General features: G+C 40.5%; 2 protein-coding genes across 3 annotated transcripts; one reads left to right on the top strand and one right to left on the bottom strand.

Moving 5' to 3' along the window:
• Positions 1 to 3,579: 3,579 nt before the first annotated feature.
• mtTFB1 (mitochondrial transcription factor B1) lies at positions 3,580 to 16,886 on the bottom strand. Of its 2 annotated transcripts, XM_080278311.1 has the most exons (8): positions 16,672 to 16,886; positions 9,993 to 10,151; positions 9,610 to 9,801; positions 8,557 to 8,636; positions 7,612 to 7,783; positions 6,756 to 6,808; positions 6,457 to 6,613; positions 3,580 to 5,657 (listed from the first exon to the last, which is right to left on the bottom strand). In XM_080278311.1, the coding sequence occupies exons 2-8, from the start codon at positions 10,140 to 10,142 to the stop codon at positions 5,484 to 5,486; spliced, it is 978 nt and encodes a 325-aa protein (XP_080134437.1). In that variant the 5' UTR covers positions 10,143 to 10,151; positions 16,672 to 16,886; the 3' UTR covers positions 3,580 to 5,483. The 2 variants fall into 2 exon arrangements, with proteins under 2 accessions (XP_080134437.1, XP_080134436.1); XM_080278310.1 differs by lacking the exons at positions 3,580 to 5,657; positions 6,457 to 6,613; positions 6,756 to 6,808; ... (2 more) ...; positions 9,610 to 9,801; positions 9,993 to 10,151 and adding an exon at positions 11,687 to 13,400.
• Positions 16,887 to 17,230: 344 nt separating this feature from the next.
• Vha26 (V-type proton ATPase subunit Vha26) lies at positions 17,231 to 24,572 on the top strand. Its single transcript, XM_080278233.1, has 5 exons — positions 17,231 to 17,346; positions 18,762 to 18,937; positions 20,257 to 20,425; positions 20,983 to 21,134; positions 23,704 to 24,572. The coding sequence occupies exons 1-5, from the start codon at positions 17,314 to 17,316 to the stop codon at positions 23,852 to 23,854; spliced, it is 681 nt and encodes a 226-aa protein (XP_080134359.1). The 5' UTR covers positions 17,231 to 17,313; the 3' UTR covers positions 23,855 to 24,572.
• Positions 24,573 to 25,384: the final 812 nt, after the last annotated feature.

The raw sequence follows: 25,384 nt of genomic DNA, 5'->3' as shown, positions 1-25,384 counted from the left end.
TGCATCTCATCAATATTCACTCTTTTCTCTGATCATACCTTCTAGAACTCTCCATTAACGTCATACCTTGATGCTGCTATAATTTCCTCATTCCAGGGCATCATCTTTCACCATGTACACATTTACAATTACACCTCTAAGCCAATCATCTTTGAATATATTTTTGCATGCTGCATCTAAACTTAGGTGAGGGAATCTAACAGTGACTAAATTTTAATTGCTTTACTAAGAAGAAAATTGTGATGCAGTCTGTGGCTGGTAGCCTTATGTACCAGACTATTGAAACAGGTTAGTTCACTATTGGCAGTAATGGTGGCTTTTAGAATTTACCCCGGTGACGTTACTGAATATAGAAATCTGGTTCAGCCCCTCACCCTTGGACCACAGCAGCCAAGTGTACTAGTAATAGTGCAGTCAGCCTGATAGCACCAGGATAGAAGTCCAGGCATGGGCAGCAGTTGCCTCCACCTATTATGGATTGGTTCATATTATGAGTACCCAAGGTGACACCTTGGGGAGGTAACTGGCAACCTCAGTGATGCAGCAGCCTTTGTATTCATGTTAATGTAATGAATAACCCACCAAAGGCTCAGAGGTTTTAGTTATGGAGATGAGCTCTGCAGGTATCTCATGGCATCTGCCCCCACTTACACCCCTCTACCCCTTTATCCCTCTAATGACTGCCTTCGTCAAACAATGCCATACAGTATGGGTGCTATAGGTGTTGAATTAGCACGATCTGTAAAAAAAACTGCAAACAGCTGTGTGAAGTGGATGAAGGTCTATGCTATGTTTACATGAACCTACTCACCATCGCAAGCACTCGAGCAGTCAGTTAATCTTGCATGTTGTCGCCCATTGGTTTACATGTTATTGGCTAAGTATGCAGTCATTTGATGAATTTCTCCATGAGTCAGTGAATCACTGGATGGGTTTAGGAAGCTAAAAAACACATTGTGAGGTGCGCCAAACTATTCTCTTCACAGTTTTAAGAAAAAAAAGTTTTCGAAATATGAATAAATGGTCCCAGGACTGGGCTACGGTGCACATATATGTATAGTATTACCTCATGGACATTTATGGGTTAAAAAAACTAAAAAAGTTATATTACATTAAAAAGAAATTACATTGAAAGAGACGAGGACTCTTTGATAAAGAGCCAGTAAAGGAGTACTGTATTACCGTACGTACTAACACCTCCACTTGAATTTTTTTTTTTTTCCCCTTGCTGTTTCCAGATGATTTTATTGTACTTTGCTTAGACCTTGAGCTGGAGAGGTCAGATGTAACTTTTATTAGCCTTTACTGAATGACAGGCCTTTCCTAAGTTTAAAAAATTGTCTGGAAGTATCAGGAGTAAACTGTCAGTAGATTCCATACATAAATAAGCTTCATTTGTAATGTAACTAACTTCATCAGGCTTAATAACTAACCATCCTTATTATTGGGGTGCAGAACAAAACTTTGAGGGGAGGGACAGGAGGCCTCGCAAGACAACAACCCCCCCCCCCCTGCCTACTACTATCATCTTCGTCACATCACTACAGCTGCCACAACTACATGATATAACCGTCAAGGATGTGAACATTTACTATCTTCGCTTCTATAACCATCATGTACATACTGCTGGTGCTTTATAACTTTTCTTCTGTTCTAGCAAATTTTGGGTATTCTATCAGACAGGAGATTGTTTTTGTTTCTAGTCAGGAGCTAAAGTTTGGTCCTTAGTGTTTTGCATAATAGTGATTTATGGTACTTTAAACATCATGTCAGCCAACTAAAAGGCACGTTATATTAATTTGTTTCAATCTATATACAGTATTATACTCTGCTTTGTGAGCTCACAGCTTTAATTTTTACATATAGGACTTTGATTCTAGGGGAGAGGGGAGGCAGTTTAAAAGGCAGTCAGTAATAATGTTGTTCAGCCCTTTCCTCCCCTCCTCCCTGGACCAGAGGCCAGACCAAGAGTAAGATGGCCTCTGATAAAAAGTTTGTGCTCCAGTGAGGCACTGTGTAACATGTTTCTTCACATCCTTTGTTGGTTAATAAAAGTTTTCCACAAGTCTGGATGTTTACAAATACTGTATCAAAGGTTGATCTTTGAGTAGTAGTACAGGAAGGTACTGAATAATGGTACCCTGAATATTAACTTAGCTTTCGTGTTTAAGCTGATCATACATCAGTGAGATAAGTCTGCCAAGTGTTGAGGGAAAGTATACAAAAGATTAAAAGGTAAGGAGTAAATCAACAAGTAAATCAGTGTTCCACGAGTGATGAAAGTTGTTATAGGATGGTAATGGATGTGTGTATATGTGCAGTGAAACAGTTATTGTAGAAAGCATGTTAGGACTAAAGTATTTACGGGTCTGGGAAACAGTGTACGACAGGGTGAAGAGGAATGGATTGTTAGGTTATTTACCAATGAATGATGGTGATGGAAAACTGTTGTAATGAATTACTGTGGTGGGAGAAAAGCATCTGTGTAAGTGGGTGTATGAGTGGTTCAATATCAGTGTTCGTGTCAGATTAATAGGGTTATCTATCTATCTATAGGGTTGTAATTGTAAAATGAGGGTTGGAATGATCAGTGGTGAAGATGAGTGGGTAGGATCCAAAAAAATGAACAAGAAAGTGTTTCACAACCACATAAAATGGAAGTGTAATGCATTGTTTTATTAAATCACATAAACAATACAGTTCTTCATCTTAAAAAGTTCAGTTTAGTAAATGTCTCTGAGTAAAATCATTTAAAAGTATGGTAAAACAGGTAAAATAAACATTTGTGGTTGTCAAAATGTTACTCTAAATACTAGTCATAAAGCTAAGTAAGCTATGGTTACCCCCAACCCCTTTTTTCCCCAGTATCTATATTACATTCCGATCATTTTACTGAATTTTGGACATCTTGCATACTGAAGGGATTACCTGCAGGTAATTGCCAGTAATCCCTTCTATATAGTGATGCCTTCCCTTTTGTTCTTGGTTCCTCAAGACAAATTTTTGGAGGTTAGGATGCACCGTAAAGTGCAGTGATCCCTTGGTTATAGTAGTTTTCATTATCACTGAGATAAGAGTATGCACTCCTGATGTTATAACTAATTTTTTCAACTCAAAAACATCATTGCCACCCACCTGAGCTCGTTCCTGCCAACAATTATTATATAGTGTCTGTGGTTTCTGATGGCTTTGAGGGATTCAAAAATGAGGCCGTAGTTGAGGAGTTAATCGTGGGTGGTTGAGCCCAACTCTCTCCATCCACTAGCCTCAGAATCCCCTCACCTCAAGCCCATTTCAAGTCACTATGGTACATGGCTCTACCTTAGAGCATCCTTATCACTTTCTTATTAATCTAACCATGCCTGTGTGTGAGTCTGGTATTTACCAAAACAGCATGCGTGTATTTAGTGGGTCTAAATCAGCGATTTTCAACCAATGTACCGTCAAGCATCCGTAGGTGTGCCACGGGACTTTGGGTGAACACAATGAAAAGCAAGAACAGGCCATGGCTTCAAACACGGAAGGAAGACTTGAGGGTATGTTTGTCAACCATTTGACTTCAGACAAGGAACATCATGAGGAAACACGAAGCACAGGTTTCCCCCTGATATTTGTATGTAGGCAAAGGCTTTTTATTTTTACTCATGTTTGTATCTGAATACAGTATCATCTATATCTGAAAGTTTCATATTTTTTTTTTTTAACGAATGGCATCCTTTTCAACGACGTGGTTTCAATGTGTCATAACAAATATACACAAAACTTTCAAACTCTTTTGAAAACCACGATCAGCAATATACTTTTGGCAACATAATTAAAAAATTATTATCCATCCATCCATCCATCATCCAATCCTACATTGCCCCATGAGGAGCATTGGCGCCTGGGGCTAGGCAAGTTGGTCCTGGCATTTAAGATAAGAGTGAAGAATTTTAGCTTTTATATATTACAAACATTATCATTCATTTTCTTTTAACCAAAACTATCCTTACATACTGATGGTATGCCTCTGACCATTTTAGTGCCTGGCTCACTGTGCCATGATATGAAAAAGGTTGAAAATCACTGGTCTAAGTTGTTGTAAAAGGGAAAATTTGGGTTTGCACTTGGGATGCTTGGTACCAGTTAAAATAAATCCCAGAGGTTCTATGTATTCATTATCATGCAATTCAATTTTCACATGCCATGTTTGTTACCAGTTATGTGCGATAACCAAGGGATCAGTGTATATGTCAAGAAATGACCTATGTACACCACAGGCAAAAGTGTTGTTAGTCATTATAACAAAAGTAACGGTTTACAAAACTACAATGTTAGTCATTAAATAACAAAAGTAACGGTTTATAAAACTACAATGTTAGTCATTAAATATCAATACTAAGGGATTCAAAATGATACAAAATGTGCCACATTAAAGTCAAAACAATGTCACTTATAGTACCTGATGCATTGTACACCACACTGTGAACCATCCAACATTTAAGAAAAGCCAGAAAAGCCATTCATCCATCAATCATTCAATTCTACGTTGCCCCATGAGGGGCATGGAAGCCTGGGGTAGGCAATTTCGTCCTGACATTTAAGATGAGAGTGACCAGCCACACTCATCCCAGAGTTACATTACGTGAAAAATAACCCCAACCGCCCCTTGGATATAAACCTTCACCGGCTCAATCCAATTGGAGTGCTGTAATTACCCACTAAACCACCAGGTGCCATAATTTGGTTTTATGGTTACCACCCAATGTACTAAATGGTTTCCTGGTGTACAGGAAACCATTAGGCTTGCCACTCAGTGTATCACCCACAGGCAGATGGAAGAGGAAAGAAAGACAAAAGAATGAGTGTAAAGTCACCTGTAGGCAGAAGGACAAGGAAAGAATGAAGTAAAGAAAGAAGAGGAAGGAAGGACAGGAAAGGGCAGATACCCAAGAGCAGCACTACACTGAGTGAGTGGATGGTGAGTGCCCCCACCTACCACAAAAGCCAGAAAACCTTACTGATATTTATTAACCTTGGAATTAATACTGCTCATTCTGGTACCATTAAAGCTCTGTGGTCATCTCCTTTAATATGCCACACATGATTTGGTAATATAGTCTAATGGTCATGGATTAATAAAAGCTGGCCCTATTGCACATCTTTTGTGTTGTAGTGGGGACAAAGATGCCTAACATGATCCAAACTGTTTAGCCCATGAAGCTAGAGGATGTCTTTTTATTCTTACGATCTAATTAATTTATTCAGCTTAGGGTAGACATCGAACTGGAGGGGTTAAACATGGCATTAAATCCCCTTCAGAGTGAGTCCTTTCCTAACTTGAACAAAATAATCTGGCAGCTGTCCCAACATACTAAGAAGATCCCAGATTCAAGACGCTGGGGTATGAGACTGACCTGCTACGCTGGCAGTATTTTACTTGGCTGAAAAACCTCCATTCACTTCAAGGAGGTTAAAACCATTGCAGGTAAGACAAACTCAACTCAGAGGTGCAAAGAGCTGGAACGGCGGATGGCGGAGATGGATGGGGTGAGGGGGGCAGAAGGGTTGATCAGAGTGGATGAAGGTTTGACGAGAAGGTTGGGTGGGACAAAAAATGGGTCAAGACCTCGTAACTTGGTCAACTCTGCTGCTGACTTCTCCTGCTCTGCCGAAACCTGTCACAGGAAAGGAAAGTTGGTGCTATACTTATTTCACTTTACCTTAACCTAAAATTGTCTCTCCACATCTGTAACAATGATCACATATATAGAGGTGGTTTGAAAATGATGTAGAACCCTAGCACTATTTTGTTCTGCAACTGAGCTATGTGAAATAAGCTGCAACTGGATGATAAATTTGGGCCACATTAAGGTAAGAGGTGTACAATATGAGGGCAGATTGCAAATTCAGGTAACAGTAAACAGTACAGTACAGTAATGATAACAGCCAGTCCCATATTACCATCTTTGAGGTAATTGGGCCCGAGGTTAGGCTTCTGCAGTCCTGCACATTTATGGGTAGATGACTATCATGCTCTTCTTGATGGCCCTATGTGATCCAAAAAAACTTCTAGTCCTCTCCTGGGAACTGAGCCTGTGTTACTCTGACCATTAGACCACCATGTGCAAATTTAGGTACAGTACTAGAAAACATCTGGATTTGTGGTGGTCTGGCCATGGAGAGAGGGTGGAAAATGAAATAATGACTAGGAAAGTGTAGTGTTGATGAAGGGATGGGATGGAGAGGTATACGAGTCAGGGGGATGCAAGTTGGAAAGGGCAGCCAAATGCCAGTGGACAGGATGACAGGTGAACTGTGATCACCCTTTATGGGATTATGGCATATGGCGACAGACTAAGTTTATGTACATCATCAACTGCCAACAAGAGGCCTGATAAGGTGACAGCAAATTTTGGCACTAATCACTCACACACTAACTTGACCAGATAATGACAAACTGGTTATAGTGCCTACTTTCTTGATGAGCTTCTCACGCTTGATCTCAAAGTAGGGGTCATCTGGGGAGAGGTCCTGGCTACTTCCTCCCTCCTCATCCTCCTTCCCCTCAGCCTTGCCCTCCTCATCCTCAGGGTCCTGGAAGAGGGGGCAGTCTGACCCCTCGGCATCAACTCTGTAGGGAGGTGGGAAGTAATGTAGTTAGGGGATACTGTATACCGTAATGAATGCAGGCACTCTTTACACACGTGGATGTTCAATAATGTATATCAATGAAAAAAGCTGCCAATAAACAATAATGAGCCTCCCTCCCTCACCTGTCCCTGCTGGTACCACTGCCATCATTACTTAAGTCAGCCTTCTTTGGGGCCTGTGGGAGTGAAAAGGTCACATTAAAATATATTATTTAAACATATATATATATATATATATATATATATATATATATATATATATATTTAAACATATATATATATATATATATATTTAAACATATATATATATATATATATATATTTAAACATATATATATATATATATATATTTAAACATATATATATATATATATATATATTTAAACATATATATATATATATATATTTAAACATATATATATATATATATATATATATATATATATATATATATATATATATATATACAGTATATATATATATATATATATATATACTATATATATATATATATATAAATATATATATATATATATATAATTATAAAAAAAAAAAAAAATCTAGAACATTTGTAATCATATTAATCACACAAATTTATTAGAAACAATGTCTTACATCAAGCATAATAATTATCAACAGCAGAGAATGACACCCACACCAACTACGTACTGTACTTAAACGCTCACTACGATGATGAATTTTGTACTATACAGTACTGTATTTTGTCGTCACTGCTGTCAGAGGGAGGGAGGGAGAGAGAGAGAGGAAAAGGATCTTGGACCAGATGGGAGGAGATGATAGAAGAAATGAGGAGAATGTTCAACCCTGTACATGGACAGAAGACACGTAAGGAGAGGAGACTTGATGGGATAAGACAAAACAGGATGCGATTGGAAAAGAATTAAGTAACGAGGGGAAGGAAGATCAGCTAACATAAACAAAGAAGAGAGGAAAAAAGAGCAGAAGGGCATCAACTAACTCGTTTCTGGAATGCCTCTTGGGGGATCTGGAACAGGTGGGTGTGGTACTTTCCCAACTCCAGAGCCTCCTCCGCCACTTGTTTCACCTGCCTCATTGCCTCCGCCACCCGCCCTGCACTTGCCGGGTCCAGTTCTGTTGGCTCCTCTCCGCCCAGTAACTGTGAGAGGTACCTGTGGGTTGGATGGCAGATGATGAGTGTGGATAATGTGGGTGGGATAGGAGAGGTGTGCATGTCTGGAGAAGGATACTGGCCAGAGATGGTAAGTGTGGATGTAGGGATGAGGGATGTGGATGGTACTGGGTAAATGTCGATGTGTGAATGAGGGTACTGGTGAGATAGGACAGATATGGATGAAGGTGTGAACTGGGGATGACATGTTGATGGTGTATATGGAGCAGGACTAATACAGGGCCCTCATTATAAATTAAACGATGTGCCCCAAAATATCACAACCACTTTCACACAACTGGTACTGTAGCTACAATGCACTGAGGGACACTGGCAACTAAGTCTGTATTCGCAGGAACAAACCTTCAACAGGCAATATTTCTAAGACCTACTGTGGAATTCATAAAAAGTAAGGGGAATGTTTGAAAAAATGTATGGGTGGGAGAGAACAGATGTAGATGAGAATGAAATTTATTTTGGTTTCTTTTGTTCAACCTTATGTAGAAGTATAATGGAGGCTTTGTGATTTGGGTCTTCTTGAATAAAATAAAATCCATCAGTAGCAAGCATAAAAATATAAAAAAAAGACATCATCATACCGCATGGCTTTAACTTTGGCAACATAGTATAAAAGAAAGAAAATGGAGAGCCTAACCTGTAGATCTGAGTGTAGTTGGGGTGGTAGTGGGTGGTTAGGTAAGGTCAAGATAGATAGTGATCATATTAGATTAGACTAGGTTAGGTTAGATTAGATTGGGGCTGTAACTGACTGACCTGTATATCTGTGTGTAGCTGGGCTGAGTGGGGTTGGCTGGCAGTGGGTGGTCCTCCCGGCTAGCTATACACGCCATTACCTGCAATTGATGATGGAGGACAACATCATTTATAGTGTTACCAGTAAGTACTGTATCATCTTTACTACCACTTTCATCATCATTTTCACTACAGTCTTATTCATCACCATAATTATCTTGACCACTATTATCATCATCATCATAATCTTCACCACTATTTTCATCACCATAACTATCTTCACTATTACCATCATCATAATTATCTTCACCACTATTATCATCACCATAATTATCTTTACCACTACTATCATCATCATCATCAGGGTTAGGGGACTTAAAAAAAAATAAATTAAAAAAAAATAAATTAAAAAAAAATAAGAAACTGCCTTACAAAAATGCATATTGGCACTGCATGTAAGTAAATATGCACCTGTACCTTGACCTAGTGGTTTGGTGGTGGAACTCTTTGGCCAGAATGCACTCTAACTTAAACATGCTATTGTTCCAGTCCCACATTTGACTTGTAAAATGTTATCAGGGGCACAGGTCGCTCTCCTACCTTTAACCCATTAACTGTTCTATACAGCCTGGGCTGTTCCGAGTGCGACTGCTCAATACAGCCCTGCCTGCACAGGTGAATTTTGAATATAGTGCCATGGTGACCAAGGCCGACCCATGCAAGCATGTTTGAGCCTTCAAAACCGAAAACGAAAAAGAAAACGAAAACCATACATTCCAATAGGGAATCAGACCCTTCGATGTTCATCCATGGCTTTACCAAGGTAAATATTGAGCTATATTTTGTTACTAAATACTTTGGCATGTGTTCTCTCAATTCCGAAGATAATATTTGGCCTTTGGGAAAATTCATTTTTACCCCTATGTCTGTGCACCACAGACACCTCCAAAAAACCGCCATGTGCAGATAATGAGTTAAATGTTCTGGACTCCAGTAGCCTAGCTTTGGGTACCTATGCTTCAAATGAGGCAGTACTGTTTAGGAATGCCTCCCCCTCCCTCCCTTTTTTTATACCTTGCTTAGGAGTGGTGAATGGTCGCGTGGTTGGTATGATACGCGTTGCCTGCCATGCTTCTTGGTCTGGTCACTGGTGCCCTGGAGGCGATGGAGCTGCTGGGTCAAGTTGTACCACTTTTCCACCCGGGACCATTCCTTCTGTGGCTGTGTACGCACAACACCTTGGTGTTTGGTACGTTCATCTACCCGCTGTGTGGGGAAGAAAATACCACATCATCAGTCACAAATTAGGTGATGACTGACTTCTCATGCAGAATAAAAAGCAAAAATACTCCATAAAAATGAAACAAACAAAACACTTGTTAACTAAATTTTTATATTACAGCTGTGTCTACCAAATCTAGAAATATTAGGTCAGTCTCTCTCTCTCTCACACCCACCTTCAGTGCCCTCCTGCGGTACCGCTTAATTGAAGAGGACAGTTCCTCAGTATTCCAATCTGGCAATGCCTCCTTGAGGGCTTGTAAGTCTGTGCCATGCTGATACAGGGCCCCAAGTAGCTGCCACTTCTGCTCAGATGTCAACACCATCCTCGCATTCTGAGGGTTTCATCAAAGAGTTAACAGAAGGCATGGAGTGTGTGTTATATTCATTTACCTTAACCTAGCCCAGATTTCCGTCCTTTTGCAGCTTACATTGCCTGTGCATCAATGGAGGAAAAAGGCAATACTATGGCTCTACACACCTTCCGTGGCACCGCTTCATGACTAGCATCATATATAAATGTTAACCTGTTTCTAAAACTTATCACCAATGATGGAGAGATAGCAATTTTAGGCCATGTTAGAATTAAAGTAGTACCGGTACTGTACGGCACAAGAGAAATAAAAGATCTGCATTGTTACAAATTTTATTAATAAGGGTCTACACTATGGCAAAGCTATTTACATCTGTTCTGGGCTGACTGGCAACACATAAGCCATAATCCAAAATGCAAAGACCACCATATCACAGACCCTGGCAAAAGATCATAAATGGTCTTGCCTCACGTACTGTATGATGTGTGCAGGCAAAACAGCTTTAAGTGAGATGTACTGTACTGCTGGTTCACAGATGAGGGATTAAAGACATAAAAACATTCACTTCTCACTTCAAAACCACTTAAAAATGACTCATAGCAACTTTAGTTCATCAGCAACCAAGTATTAAATGAACTTTCGGTGAGGGCAAACTGTATCTGGGAACATCATTGCCTAAGCCAGTGGAAGAAATTTGACATTACTGAGGTACCTCCAGGAAGGATACGATAATGTTACAGACAACACATTTATGATTAGGGACAAGGCTTTAATATTTTATCTCTACTACTGTACTTACTCTCCTTTGCAGGCTAGTATTCCTAATCTGTGAGAAGCTTGGTAGGTATCACTGCTCTATGATATGCTGGAAATGTGAAGTGGAAGCAGATGAATATTAGGTGAACTACTGTCCCTGATTATACAGTGCCTAAAAAAAGTATCCTTAATCTTTTCTGAAACTGGACACAATTTTGAGTTATTTTCCACTGAATTCATATTTATGTATATTCCTGCCATATGGTGTAATACAGCATAAACGTGGAACTTGCATTAACAATAACAATCGTGGCTACTTTCACAAATGTCTGTCTTATAAAGCAAGCAACAACAACGCTCAGCATGAAACTATACATCATACTGGTAAGGACACTTATATGTGCATTATTGGTACATACAGTACCGTACTGTACTCATGTTGTGGTTGGTAAAAAGAAATTTAACTGGTAATCTGGTGAATGCATTTTCCTTATTTATATAAAGACGAACTTAAATATACCTGTATTCGACATTCTCCAACACCTTCCTCATTGTGTGCAACACCACAAAAGGCAAACAAGTCAAGGATGGCCATAGCATTGGCACCTGTGCTACAAGCACCTTCCTGCCACAGGCCACACAGTAGAGGAAAGGTATATACTCCATTTCACCAAGTCTGGCACCATCAGTGATGTTGTCAACACCTGTAGCATTGATAAAGGTCCTCAGTACTGGATATACCTTTTTGTAATGCTTTTATATATAAGTTTTCAAGGTAAAAACTAGAAGTTTACCCAGTGCAAAGTATTTACATCAACACTACAGGCATTGAGGACATTGCTGATGGTGCCAAACTTGGTGGAATGGAATATAGTTGTACAGTATTGTACTGGGAATCTGCTTTCTCCTCTCAGTTTCATCACAGAAGGGATGAATGAGTTCTGCTCTAGATGTACCCATACAGCATATAAGGGACAATACAATTATGATGATACCAATGCTAAGACTTCCTACATTATAAATGTTTATTACAATTGACTCTGCATACTAATTTTTGTTTTGCTACCAGTACCTTATTAAAGTTACTGTACAGTATAATCCAGCAAGAGGTTCTTTCAAGATTACATTCCAACATACCTGTCTTGTCTAGCAGCAGGATTGTGTAAAGGAGTGCTCAACCAGTGAAAGGGTCTGCTTGGGTGTGAGGGAGTTATATTTGCTAATCGTACAAATAAGAAACATAATTAACTATTGTGTGCTGTACATTATCAATATACTGTACTGCTGCTCACATACTATGTTGTCTGCCCTCTCCATAAAAATTTGGGGAAAAATACTTCTGTACACTTTACACGACATCACCATTAGTCTGCTGTTTGCACTGCACTTCAATCAAAAGGTCTGACATAATACAGTGTACATGAATATTAGTGGATAGTACACTTTGTACAGTACTTAGATTACCTTATTTATAACCTCTATATAGTGTCAAAACATCAGAATAGTTTAGTCATTTTCCTCTGCCTCTTCAATCAATGGCTTCTCCCTGTTGTAGGTTGCCAGTCTTGGATTCTCTTCCACCATGGCAGCGTAGGCATGACACAGTCGATTAAACTCAAAGATGGTCAACTGGAATGGCCTCAGCTTCCGGTCCACATCAGCCACGGTGAACAGTTTGGTTACCAGTTCATCTCGCAAAGCTGGGGGAAACAGTACAGCTGCCCCATGATGGCAATATTTCTGTCGGAAAGAAAATACACACCGAACGACTTTTTCCACCAGCTTAAAATTAAGAGGGATTTGAGGCTCTTTGAGTGGGATGAAGTGTGCAATGCCAACATCAACATCTGGTTTGGGCACAAAGGCACGGCCCGGGATTGTGAACTTATGGTACACCTGACACCAGTTCTGGCACATGACTGACAAACGACATCGCTGGGGGTGGTTAGGGGGAGCTACCATGCGCTGAACCACCTCCAGCTGAAATGTCAGTGTCATGCGAACACGACCATTGACCCATGCATTTCTCTGACGGCTGATATCGTGAAGCCAGCGGATGATGAGAGGCGTGGCAACATTGAAGGGCAGGTTACCAATAATGTGAATCTTGGGAAGGGTACCATCCCATGCACAAGCCAGGTCATCTGGGAACAGTTTCTCCATATTAAAGGTCAGTACATCACCCAGCTGAATGTCCAGTCTTCCCTGTGAAGCATCCTGGAGAAGCTGGAGGGTTGGGAGGAATCTATCATCCTTTTCAATGACTGTAACACGTTCAGCACCCTGCTCCAGGATACTGCGTGTGATGTTACCAGGCCCCGGTCCAACTTCACACACATGGCAGCCTCGTACCCGCCCAGAACTTCTCACTATCTTGCTGCTCAGCTTAGGGTCCAACAGGAAGTTCTGGCTGAGTTGCTTGAGGGCCTGGAGGCGGTAGAGTTTCACAAGTTCACCGGTGGATGGCAGAGGGGGCAGCCGCAAAGCTGCCAGGCCCACCCGCCCAGCCATCACCTGCAGGTGTGGAGCCAGGACTCAGCATATCTTCGCACCTCGGATTTTAGGTTAAAAAATTATCAAATGTTTCACAACTCCCCATGAAATACTGAAGGAACGTGGCTTTCATGTTAAGAAATTACCGAAAGTTTCATTGAGTACAGTGTACCTATGAAATGCTGTATGTGTTAAGCGAACATTATGGTCATAACCCAATTTTACCAAACCATCATTCAGCAACCTACAAAATCTCATAACTACAATCCAACAGCCTAAGTGGTAACTTTTCATAAAGCCTTTGATGACAACACTATAATTTTCTGGATTTATTGATTAATTATACTTGATTTATCCACTCACTCAATGTAGTGCTGCTCTCGGGTGTCTGCCCTTTCCTCTCCATCCTTCATTCCTTCCTTTCCCTTCTGTCTTTCCTTCATTCTTTCCTTGTCCTTCTGCCTACGGGTGACTTTACACTCCCTCTTCTGTCTTTCTTTCCTTCATTCTTTCCTCTTCCTTCTGCCTGTGGGTGACTCTACTGAGTGACAAACCTAATGGTTTCCTGTACACCAGGAAAGCATTTACTACTCTGGGTGGTAACCATATAACCAGATTTTGGCGCCTGGTGGTTTTAGTGGGTAATTATTGCGCTCCAATCGGATTGAGCCAGTGAAGGTTTATATCCAAGGGGTGGTTGGGGTTGATTGCTCATGTAATACCACTCAGGGATGAGTGAGGCTGGTCACTCTCATCTTAAATGTCGGGACCAACTGCCTAGCCCCGGGTTCCTACGCTCCTCATGGGGCAGTGTATGACTGGATGATGGATGGATGGATGGACAATAAAATAAGTGTTCTAATTTCATTTTTTTTTTTTCTTTTTATGCAAGGAAGAACGAATCAAAGGCCAGAAGCCAGCAAGATTATTCCAAGAAAAAAAAAAAATTAGCAGCACCAAATTCAAGATTATTCATTTTGAGATGCATGGACATATTGCATTTAAAAGACTGGAGATCACCGGTATCATAATATTCCTATAAATCCAGTACCCTTTAAAAAAATACCATACTCTTTTAACCCATGCACTCTCCTCAATTAGCATTAATTTCTACGTGATTTGTTTAGCTGTGCACGTCCATTACATTCTGGACTGCCTAACCATACTGCAGTGAGTTTCAGAGTTAGAGGAGGTATGGGATGTCAAGACAGATGACAGTTTGATATGGTGTGTAGATGACTGAGTGAGATATGGATAATGAAGACACATGAGGCTTGACATATGAATGTATGAATTAAGTTCAGTATGGAGATGCACCAGTGATGCATTCAAGTCACAGTGTATTATTTACAAATGCTCCAACATGCCTGCATGTGTCAGCCTTGGTCACCTAAGGATGGGTCTCCATGCTGCTAGATTTCTGGCAGCCTCCCTATTCCGTCCCTTACTCCTGAGTTCACATTCTTATGACCTCACTCGACGTCTTTTTTGGTGTGCCTCTCACAACCCTACCCTTGATGTTCACACTTCTCACTTTCTGGACCCAACTGTAGTCTTTCATCCTCTCAAATGCCCAAATCATCTCAATCTAGCCCTCTTCATCACAACACCAATACACTCTAGTCCCATCTTTCCTCTCAACTCTTCAGTCACAACCCTAGGTCCTAGCCTCTCCCATTTTAGGCCTCACATTCAAGGGCAAACTACACATCCAGACTGGCCCTTTTCTGTTTGGGAGCCCTCTGCGACCTACCACTGAATTTGACTTATGTATTAATAAGTAGTGGTAGGTAGTGGCGACCATCATCCACTCACGATGTAGTGCTGCCTACTTCTTCCTTAGCCTTTATCATTCTTTTTCAGTGCCTGCCCTCCTCTCTTCCTATTTCTCCCATCTTTCCTGTCACTTCTTATTGCTTTTATTTCCATTAGGCTGCGTTCACACCAAGCGATTCGATTCGATTCAATTCATGGAGAATCATTTGATTCGATTCATTTTGAATCAGCGCCGTTCATACCGACAGAATCAAACTGTCCGAATCAACAGGGAGTAGTGCAAAGGCTGACTTGAATGAGGATGGACGTAGACGCTCTTGCTGAAATAGAGGTGTTGCTGTGGCTGAGGCGGCGTAGGCGTAGGCGTCCAAGAAGAATATGGGTGCATGAAATTAATGCAAAAAGACCTGATTTTGGGAGTTTCGGACACTTGTTCCCAGATTTGATAAACAATTCAGACAAGTTTTATGATTATTTTAGGATGATCACCGAACAGTTTAAAATGCTAGTGGAGTTGACTGCACCCAACATAAGAAAACAGAATACTAATTACCGACGTGCAGTTGGAGTTGAAGAAAGGATTGCCATTTACCTTAGGTAAGAAGTGAACTGTTAAAAAGTCTGAAAGTTGGGAGAAGTAGTGTTTCATGCAGTATAAAAGACATCTTTTATTTCTGGTTGTGAATACAGAATACATTAAGAAAACATATCTTTTATATATGGTTGTGCATAGAGTAAAAATAAGTATAAATTCTTTGTTTCTGGTTGTGAATATATTAAGAAAATAGACATCCTTTATTTATGGCTGTGAATACAGTAAAAAAATAGACATCCTTCATTTATGACTGAATAGAGTAAAAAAATAGACATAATATGTTTATCGTTGTGAATGCACCAAAATCATTGTTCCACTTTTTAGCATCATAAATAGCACGTCACTCTCTCACTAAATTTATCAGGACGTCCGGTAGCATGGTGCTCACTCCTCCACTGAATCGCCGTGACTGATGAAAAAATGGACCCTCGCGCATCAGTAATTCTGAATCGCCATGATTTGAATTGAATTGATTCGCTTGGTGTGAACAGTTCCTATAGGAATTAACATGTCGCATCAAGACGAATCATGAATCGATATGATTCTCCATGAACTGAATAGAATCGAATCGCTTGGTGTGAACGCAGCCTTACAGGTGGCTTTACATTGAGTGACAAGCCAAATGGTTTCCTGAAAGCCAAGAAACCATTTACAATGCTGGGTGGTAACCATATAACCAAACCATACGTACTCCCTACGTGTCAACAAGTGGGTTGGTGGAGGGTTAGTGCCCCTCCCCGTAAAACAACTAACTCAGAGTCAAATGGCCACCCCTTACGGGATTATTGCGTCTGGCAATAGATAGATAAATAGATAATTCATAAGTAAATGCAATGGATAATATTTACGTTACAGTAGCTTAAGCGATATCAAGAAGCATAACTAGTTCTTTTATGCAAATAAACTGGTATGACCGCTCACCTTCACGAAGATGGGCCTCGAAGGATTGAAAATCACTTGCCCTCAGCTCAGAGCCTCCATGGTAGACATCTTTTATTTACATGTGACATCCTGAGAAGCATCAATACTAATGGCCTGGAGAACCATACATTTTCCTACGGTTCATCTATTTCCTTAATATACATAAAAAGTCAAATACACCTTAGCACATAACAGCAGCATCTTTAAGAGATCTGTATGCTTTATTCTGACGGAATCATTGAGCACAAAATTGTATTTGGGGAGTAAATGCTTTGATGATTAGCTGAAAATTATAGAAGACTAAAGAGCATATTGGCTGTCCCAATAAGCTACCGAATTCCATCATTTAATACTCGATACTCCTACCATTGTCCCGTGATGCTAGCAACTATAGCAAACTTCCAATTTTGAAATAAATAATAAATGCATCTTTGTATTAAATGTAATATTAACTACTTTAATATAGTTATATAATTAGTTTAATTTGAAAAATGAAATTTATTTATTATTTCTTGGAGTTAAAATGACTTACAGAAATTCAATTGACTGGTGCTGTCATATGATTGTTGTCTGCAGTAACATCGACCTGTCAGCTGTGCCCTCGCTTGTTTCCTACAATCTTCACTGAAAAACTCAATCAAAATGGCTCTGAGCGATGCCGATGTCCAGAAGCAGGTAATGTAGCCCAGTTTGTTTTATATCATTTTTCAGACAGACCTAATATTGAATACATTTGTCACAGTGATAAGTTTAATACCGCATACACTTTGGTTTATTTTATACATCTTTAAATTTAGGGATCACCTATTCAGATAATAATGCATTTTTCTTAAGTTATGTACAGTAAAGAATGATGGGGTTTGGGAAGCTGTTGGATGTTAGTTTATTTAAATTTGATAGTTTAAGTTTCATCAATACACAAACACGAATGAAGACGAATGTCAGCTGATAACTTTCATTTTGATTTAACTAGGTTGTTGGCCATGAAACTAGATATACGTTAACTGGTGTTTTCCATTGTATACTGTTTGGTAGGGGGAGGAGCTGTATGTTTCATTGTACAAAATGGCTCCATAGGCATTGGACAGAGTCTCAGCCTTTAGTCTGTATGGCTGTTGTAGTCCCCAAATTAGCAGCATTGGCACTGTCTCTGTGGCTGTTGGTATCAGGTATAACTTTATACATGTATGGAGAATGTTAATGAGTACATGAAAACAAACTGTTACTCGATCAGTTTTGTTCACTTGGTATGAACATGTAACTGAGGTGTGCACAGACCTAGCATACACACTGAACCAAGCAGTTGCATATTTGCTCAACTGTTGATGTTAATCCACATATAGTCACATTTATTTGCAGTGAGTTATGTTCTTGGGTATGGCAGTAGCCTATTCAGTTATATAATACATTCATTGTCACTGGGACTTCCTGCAGTTGGGTTGGAAGTTTGTGCAACTGCCTGCTCTCCTGGCCTAAGTTCAGCCCTACCTGAGAGTGGACGTTAAACAGGGTGTAGTACATTGTCATTTCATATGATTTCACAGGTTTGTACTCTGTTATAGTTCCCTCAGTGTCATAGCTGTTTAGACTTACAAACACAGCCATTACAACACAATTAAAACATGCATTCCTCATCATAAGGCTGGAGAAGGGTGCTTTTCCGTGGTGGCACCGGTATGACTGAGAACTTCTGCAGGCCCAGTTGTCCCTAACCTCACTGCCCTACAAATGTCCCTCCTCCTTTCCCCCAAGAGGGGGATAGTGGACTACAAATGGGTAGCTTCAGCCTGTAGTCCACTAGGTTTGTGTCCAGATCAGTCAGAGATCAGCCTCATAAATCAGAGTCAGTATTCAGGGCGTGGCATAAGTACAGGAATACCTGATCTGATTTGGATCAGACTTAGCATATGTGCTGTGTGTGGGGATAAGTGTTTTGATTTTGGTGCAAGTCAGTCAGAAAAGGCAATAGTTTAGACATGGTGTTGCTGTGTTCTCCCAGCATTTATTTATTTTTTTATATATTTTTGTGTTTGTCATTTCTCATCTTACCACTTCCCCTTGTCTTAATCCATCATCGCCCATCTCCACAGATCCACCACATGATGGCCTTCATAGAACAGGAGGCCAATGAAAAAGCCGAGGAAATTGATGCGAGGGCTGAGGAAGAGTTCACCATTGAGAAGGGCCGGCTGGTGCAGCAGAACCGACTTAAGATTATTGAGTACTACGAGAGAAAGGAGAAGCAAGTTGAGCTGCAGAAGAAGATGTGAGTGGGTTGGATAAGGCTTAATTGCAGTACTTGTGTGAGTGTATGAGAGAGAGAATTATCATACTGTTGATATTATAGATAAACCTGACAGCTTTGCAAAAGATATCATCATTCATCATCATCAGGACCTCTTTTCCCACCCTAGGGCGGGGTGAGGAGGAGCAGCATCCATATAGCCAAAGTTTGCCCAGTTCAATGGGCCTCACTTCCATTTTCACTCATCATTCAAGCCCACGGAATCCTGGCTCCATCTGATAGGCCAAAAAAATTCACAATGTTCTGTAGTTTCACATGTGCATGTGGTAAAATAGTTAGGTATTGTATAATGTATATCATTGTAGATAGAGCAAAACAACTTAAGTAATTTTCAAATTACCGTTCTGCATATTGTGGTAGGTAGGGGCGCTCACCATCCACTCACTCGATGTAGTGCTTCTGACGGGTGTCTGCCCTTTTCTCTCCTCCATCCTTCTTTCCCTTCATCCTCTTCTGTCTTCATTCTTTCCATGTCCTTCTGCCTACGGGTAACTTTACACTCCCTCTTCTGTCTTTCTTTCCTTCATTCTTTCCTCTTCCTTCTGCCTGTGGGTGACTTTACACTGAGTGACAATCCAAATGGTTTCCTGTACACCAGGAAACCATTTACTATGCTGGGTGGTAACAATATAACCAAATTTTGGCACCTGGTGGTTTAGTGGGTAATTATTGCACTCCAGTCGGATTGAGCCAGTGAAGGTTTATATTCAAGGGGTAGTTGGGGTTGATTGCTCTTGTAATGCCACTCAGGGATGAGTGAGGCTGGTCACTCTCATCTTAAATGTCGGGACCAACTGCCTAGCCCCGGGCTTCTCTGCTCCTCAAGGGGCAATGTAGGATTGGATGATGGATGGATGGAATTCTTGTCATAAATGATAAAAGCAAGCTGGAGGAATGAGAGGAAGGAAACAGCTTCCCTTTTTTGTATTAATGCAGTCCCACTGCTCAACACTGTGGTTAAAGCAGTGCTTCACTATTAAATCCTGCAACACTCATGGAAGATCAGTAAAGCCTGTTATCAACATTCAGGTCAGAGTTTTCCCTGCGTGTGATCATACTTGGGTCCTGTCAACCAGCTCGCAACTTCTTTAGCTACTTGACTACCACTTCCCCACATTGTTTGTTTTATACTTGTATGTGATTTCTGTGTAGTTGGTGCTTGAAAAAAGAAAATCCCTATAGCTACAATGCTCATCTGAGGCTCTTTAGGTTTTTTGACAGTTCCAAGAGAGTGTAGAGGAACTTTTGACTGCGACTTTGTCTTTTTTGCCCTTAAACAGTGGAGCCTCAAACCTACTAAATAAGTCTCGGTTGGAGGTACTGAAATCACAGGAGAACCACATCAAGAATGTGTTGCAGGAGGCCCAGCAAAAGCTCCACATCCTCACGCAGAACCAGACCATGTACGGAAAGCTACTGGAGGACCTTATCTGCCAGGGCCTCTGTCAGGTGAGTTATACGAGGGGCACACACAATCCACGATTTATATATAAGGGATAAGTTCTAAATTATCGCAACTTCTTCTGTACAATTGCTACTGCAAATTAAGGGTAGGGAAATCAGCTTCATAGGTAGCAGTGGAATTATGATATGCTTTTTTTTTTTTTTTTTTTTTTTTTTTTTTTTTTTTTCCCCCAGAGATTAATAGTGAAAATGGAAATTAAAGAAGGCTACTGATAACTTTGACTCTGTAAAGTGGACAGAACTGAGAGTGAGTATAGGTAGATAAATTGGCTAGCACGTAGAAAGGCAGGTAAAATGAAAGGAATGAGGATTGACATAAATAGATGGGTTGGGAGATAGTCATGGGTACAAGTCTCAGTGAAACCATTTAAAGTGAGGAGTAACTGAGGTATTAGATTTATGTAGAAATTTTTTTGGTAATTACTGGAGGAGGACTAACTAACCTTTATACATGCTACTGTAAGCTTGTGTAAGGATAATTGTATGGACAATATCTTTTATTTGTATCAGAACACAGTATGTAAGTTTCCCTCCTTTGACAGTTACTGGAGCCATCGCTAATAGTGAGATGTCGTCGTGTGGACCAACCGCTAGTTGAGGCAGCCATTCTCCGTGCCCAGGAAGCATACAGTGCTATATCAGGCCGGACATGCAAGTTGGAGATCGACACTGCTAACTGGCTTCCTGCAGAGATGTAAGACAGTGCAGTTACTATTTAAGGCACCCCAAAACACAACTTGCCAAGCCCCAGTATGACAAAAAATGAGATTTATATACAGTACCCTTGCTTCTTCCACCTATTCCTCTGTTTCATTTCATTTTGTTTTTAAAAGCTCCAACATGCTTGCATGCATCAGCTTTGGTCACCTAATGGCAGCTCTCCATGCTGCTTGATCTCTGGCAGCCACCCTGTTCAGTCCCTTATCCCTGAGGTCACATTCAGTGACCTCGTCCCAGGTCTTTTTTGGTCTACATCTCGCAACCCTACCCTTAACGTTAACACTTCTTACATTCTGCACCCAGTTATCATCCCCTATCCTTTCCACAAGCCCAAACCATCTCAGTCTACCTCTCCATCACAACACCAGTACACTCCAGTCCCATCCTACCTTGTAACTCTTCTACTCATGTCCCATGAAAAATTAATATACAGTAATCTCCCAGTCATCCGGATGACCACTACCCAGACAATCCGTTACCCAGATGCTGTGATCTGGCAGTTCCAAACCATTATTCCTACATCTTCCACTATTCAGACAAAATGCTTGCAGCGTGTGTTTGGAAATTATGGTCCCATGAAAAATTCGAGCCCAGACAGGCGGGAATTCCGCGATGGCGCCGCCATGTCTTGCTGGTTAGTTTACCGTGTCCACCAGAGACCCCTCCTTGCTCGCTTTCACTTTCCGGGCAACATTGTAAACATTTGTTTTAGCGGCATACGTGGTGCTTTTTGTGGTTGTTCCCTACTTGCTTTTGGCCTTGCTATTCCTTGCATGCCTTTTGCTATGGTGTGTGATGATGGCCCCTTCACCAGGGAAAAGGAAGAGGGTAATGCTGACTCGTTAGAAGCGGGAGATCCTGGGTAAGATTGATGCGGGATGGTCAAATCATGAGTGTTGACATTGATTTTATTCAAACGTACGTATTGTACTGTACTGTACCATGATTGTATTCTGTCTTAGGCCACCATGATTTTATTCCATATATAACCAAACCATACGTGTTCCCTACATGTCAACAAGTGGGTTGGTGGAGGGTTAGTGCCCCTCCCCATAAAACAAATAACTCAAAGTCAAATGGCCACCCTTTCCGGGATTATGGCATCTGGTGATAGATAGATAGATGCCACTATGTTTTTTGTGCCCACTGCAATTTTTGGTCAGCTTGACCAGTTAGTGTTAAACAATAGAAACAAGTGTTGTATGCTGATCTGTAGTGGCCTCTTACACTGTCTTTCAAAGTTAGGTTATCTACGAATGGGGGCCAGGGAGGAAGTCCATTATTCGGACAGAGCCACGACCCGGACATGCCTTTGGCTCTATTACATCGGATAATTGAGGGATTACTGTACTGTATTTATTTTTAAATTTTTACTCTACAAACAACTCTTATTTTGCTTTTGTCTGAACAACTTTAGGTATTGTTTTAATTGCTGTTACCATCATAACAACACTGTATATACTGTACAGCAGCATTGGAAAGCTTTGATCTTATCCTAAGCTTTTATCAGAAAGAAAAGTTACTCATATACTGTATACTATACTGATGTCTGTGTTCCTTTAGTAGTATGAAGAGCTAACCCCAGATGATGGAATAAGAAATTAATTAATTTCATGGACATCATGATAGAGAAATCATTGTACAGCCGTAAGTGACTCTACACTGTGTGACAAGCCAAATGGTTTCCTGTACACCAGGAAACCATTTACTGTGCTGGGTGGTAACCATGTAACCAAATTATGGCACCTGGTGGTTTAGTGGGTAATTATGTCGCTACAATCAGATTGAGCTGATGTAGGTTTATATCCAAGGGATGGTTGGGGTTTACTGCTTATGTAATACCACTCAGGGATGAGTGAGGCTGGTCACTGTCAACTTAAATGTCAGGACCAACTTGCCTAGCCCCGGGCTCCTACGCTGCTCATGGGACAACACTGGATAAGATGATGAATGAATGAATAATAATAATGATAATCCATCCATCCATCCATCATCCAATCCTACGTTGCCCCATGAGGAGTGTAGGAGCCCGGGGCTAGGCAGTAGGTTCTGACATTTAAGATGAGAGTGACCAACCTCACTCATCCCTGAGTGGCATTACGTCAGCAATAAAGCCCAACCTTCCCTTGGATATAAACCTTCACCGGCTCAATCCGATTGGAGCACAATAATTACCCACTGAACCACCAGGCGCCAAAATTTGGTTATATGGTTACCACCCAGTGTAGTAAATAGTTTCCTGGTGTACAGGAAACCATTTGGCTTGTCACTCAGTGTAGAGTCACCCATAGGCAGAAGAAAGAGGAAAGAATGAAGGAATGAAAGACAGAAGAGGGAGTGTAAAGTCACCCATAGGCAGAAGGACGAGGAAAGAATGAAGGAACGAAAGATAGAAGAAGATGGAAGGAAAGAAGGATGGAGGAGAGGACAGGGTAGACACCCGAGAGCAGCACTACATTGAGTGAGTGGATGGTGAGCGCCCCCACCTACCACTAATAATGATAATAATAATAATAATAATGTAATCATGCTTCCCTCATCAGCTGTGGTGGTGTTGAGATGGTGACATCTGGTAACCGCATCAAGGTGTCCAACACACTTGAGGCGCGTATGGACATGCTGGCACAACAGATGCTTCCTGAGATCCGTACAATGCTGTTCGGCGCCAACCCCAACCGCAAGTTTGACAATTAAGGTCCCCAGCAGGTGTGAGATGGAGAGGTTGTGAAAGGGGCAGCAGAGAAGTGGAAGGGGGATGGAGGTAGATGTGGAAGAAGGAAAGGGGGCTGAAGCATAGATGAGGAGAGTATGTATAATACATGACAACTTGTTCAACAACTGGGAGGAAGGGAAGGTGAAAATATGATTGAATGTAAACTGCAAGGTTTTTGAGGTACAGTAGTTGCACAAAACAATTTTTTTTCTTTGTTTTAAGTTGCACAAAAAACAAGGATTAAGTAACTTGTCAGCTTTTTTCATAATGATGGCATCTTCTTTGTTTTATTCTTGCTACTTCCAGATGATTTTTTTGATATTAGGATTTTTTTTTTCTTCTTTTTTTAAGAGGAAGGTTTAGATACCTGTATAGCCATACTAAACTGCTTTGGTATAGAGGCCCCAACTAGTTGAAAAATTACAAACTGGAAGGGTTAGATATAGCCTTACTAAACTCCTTCAGTATGGGATGCTTTTAAGTGGCAGAAGTATTTGGACTGGGAGGGTTAGGTATAGCCATACTGTGCCACATGAGAGACCTTAACTGAGTATAATAAAATTGTGTGGAAGCAGCAACAGCAGGCCAATAAAGGATGTCATCTGGATTCAGGAGGTTTGCATTTGCAGCATGATGAACTCTCGTTGATTTTATTACTGGTTCGCCAAGGCTTTTGTTTATAAGTTACGAAAGACTTTGAAGCTCCCCTAATCTGAATGATATTGTCAGAAGGTAGTAGAAATAAAATAAATATTGTATCAGATTGAATGGGATATATGGAAATTCAAATATCCTCATTTTATCCCACAAGCAAAATTGCCAAGTTGTGTATCATCAACAGTTCCCGCATAATAACGTAGCATGTATGATATTAGAGTTCATAACATCAGTTGTGTTGTCTTTATGTACTTATCATTAGTATGTTCTGAGAGACATCTTTTCTGACTTTTCATTAGAATTTAATGACTGAATTAAACCACGTCTTTTCTGATTTAATGTTAGAATTTAATGAAGGAATTAAACCTGGATACTGTACCGAAGTTGTACTTACTGTGCATACATTAAGGTATATAAAATGAGACTGAGGGGTATGTTCTAAGTGGCTGTGAAGATTTTGCACCAGCTCATTCATAACAATTTATCATGCACATTACACCTCACTATCCTCCTGTATATTATTCTTGCAAAGTACATCAGTATTAAAGCAAAATATTATAATAAAGAAGGAGAATATTAATCTGGAATATGCTGAATAAATAAGTGTGGAAGAGATGCTGTGAATTCTCTTGTACCACTTGGAATAAAGACCCAAAATTGTTGCACCTACACAATGAATGTAATTTCATTTTTTGTGTTTAATTCCTTAATTTGAACAAATCGTAGTACTGTGGAATCGGGATACAGTATTGTCCCCATTCAATGAAGATTATTTTATTCAGCTTAGAAGAGCACGCATTGGTGGGGAGGGTTAATGAAAGCTTTATCTAACACCCCCTTTTCAGAAACTCTCT

Source organism: Coenobita brevimanus, chromosome 72 (genome assembly GCF_032717465.1).
Source record: "Coenobita brevimanus isolate Jiangsu-jjx chromosome 72, ASM3271746v2, whole genome shotgun sequence".
NCBI classification, from domain to species: domain Eukaryota; kingdom Metazoa; phylum Arthropoda; class Malacostraca; order Decapoda; family Coenobitidae; genus Coenobita; species Coenobita brevimanus.
This window is presented reverse-complemented; position numbering and strand designations above follow the sequence as displayed.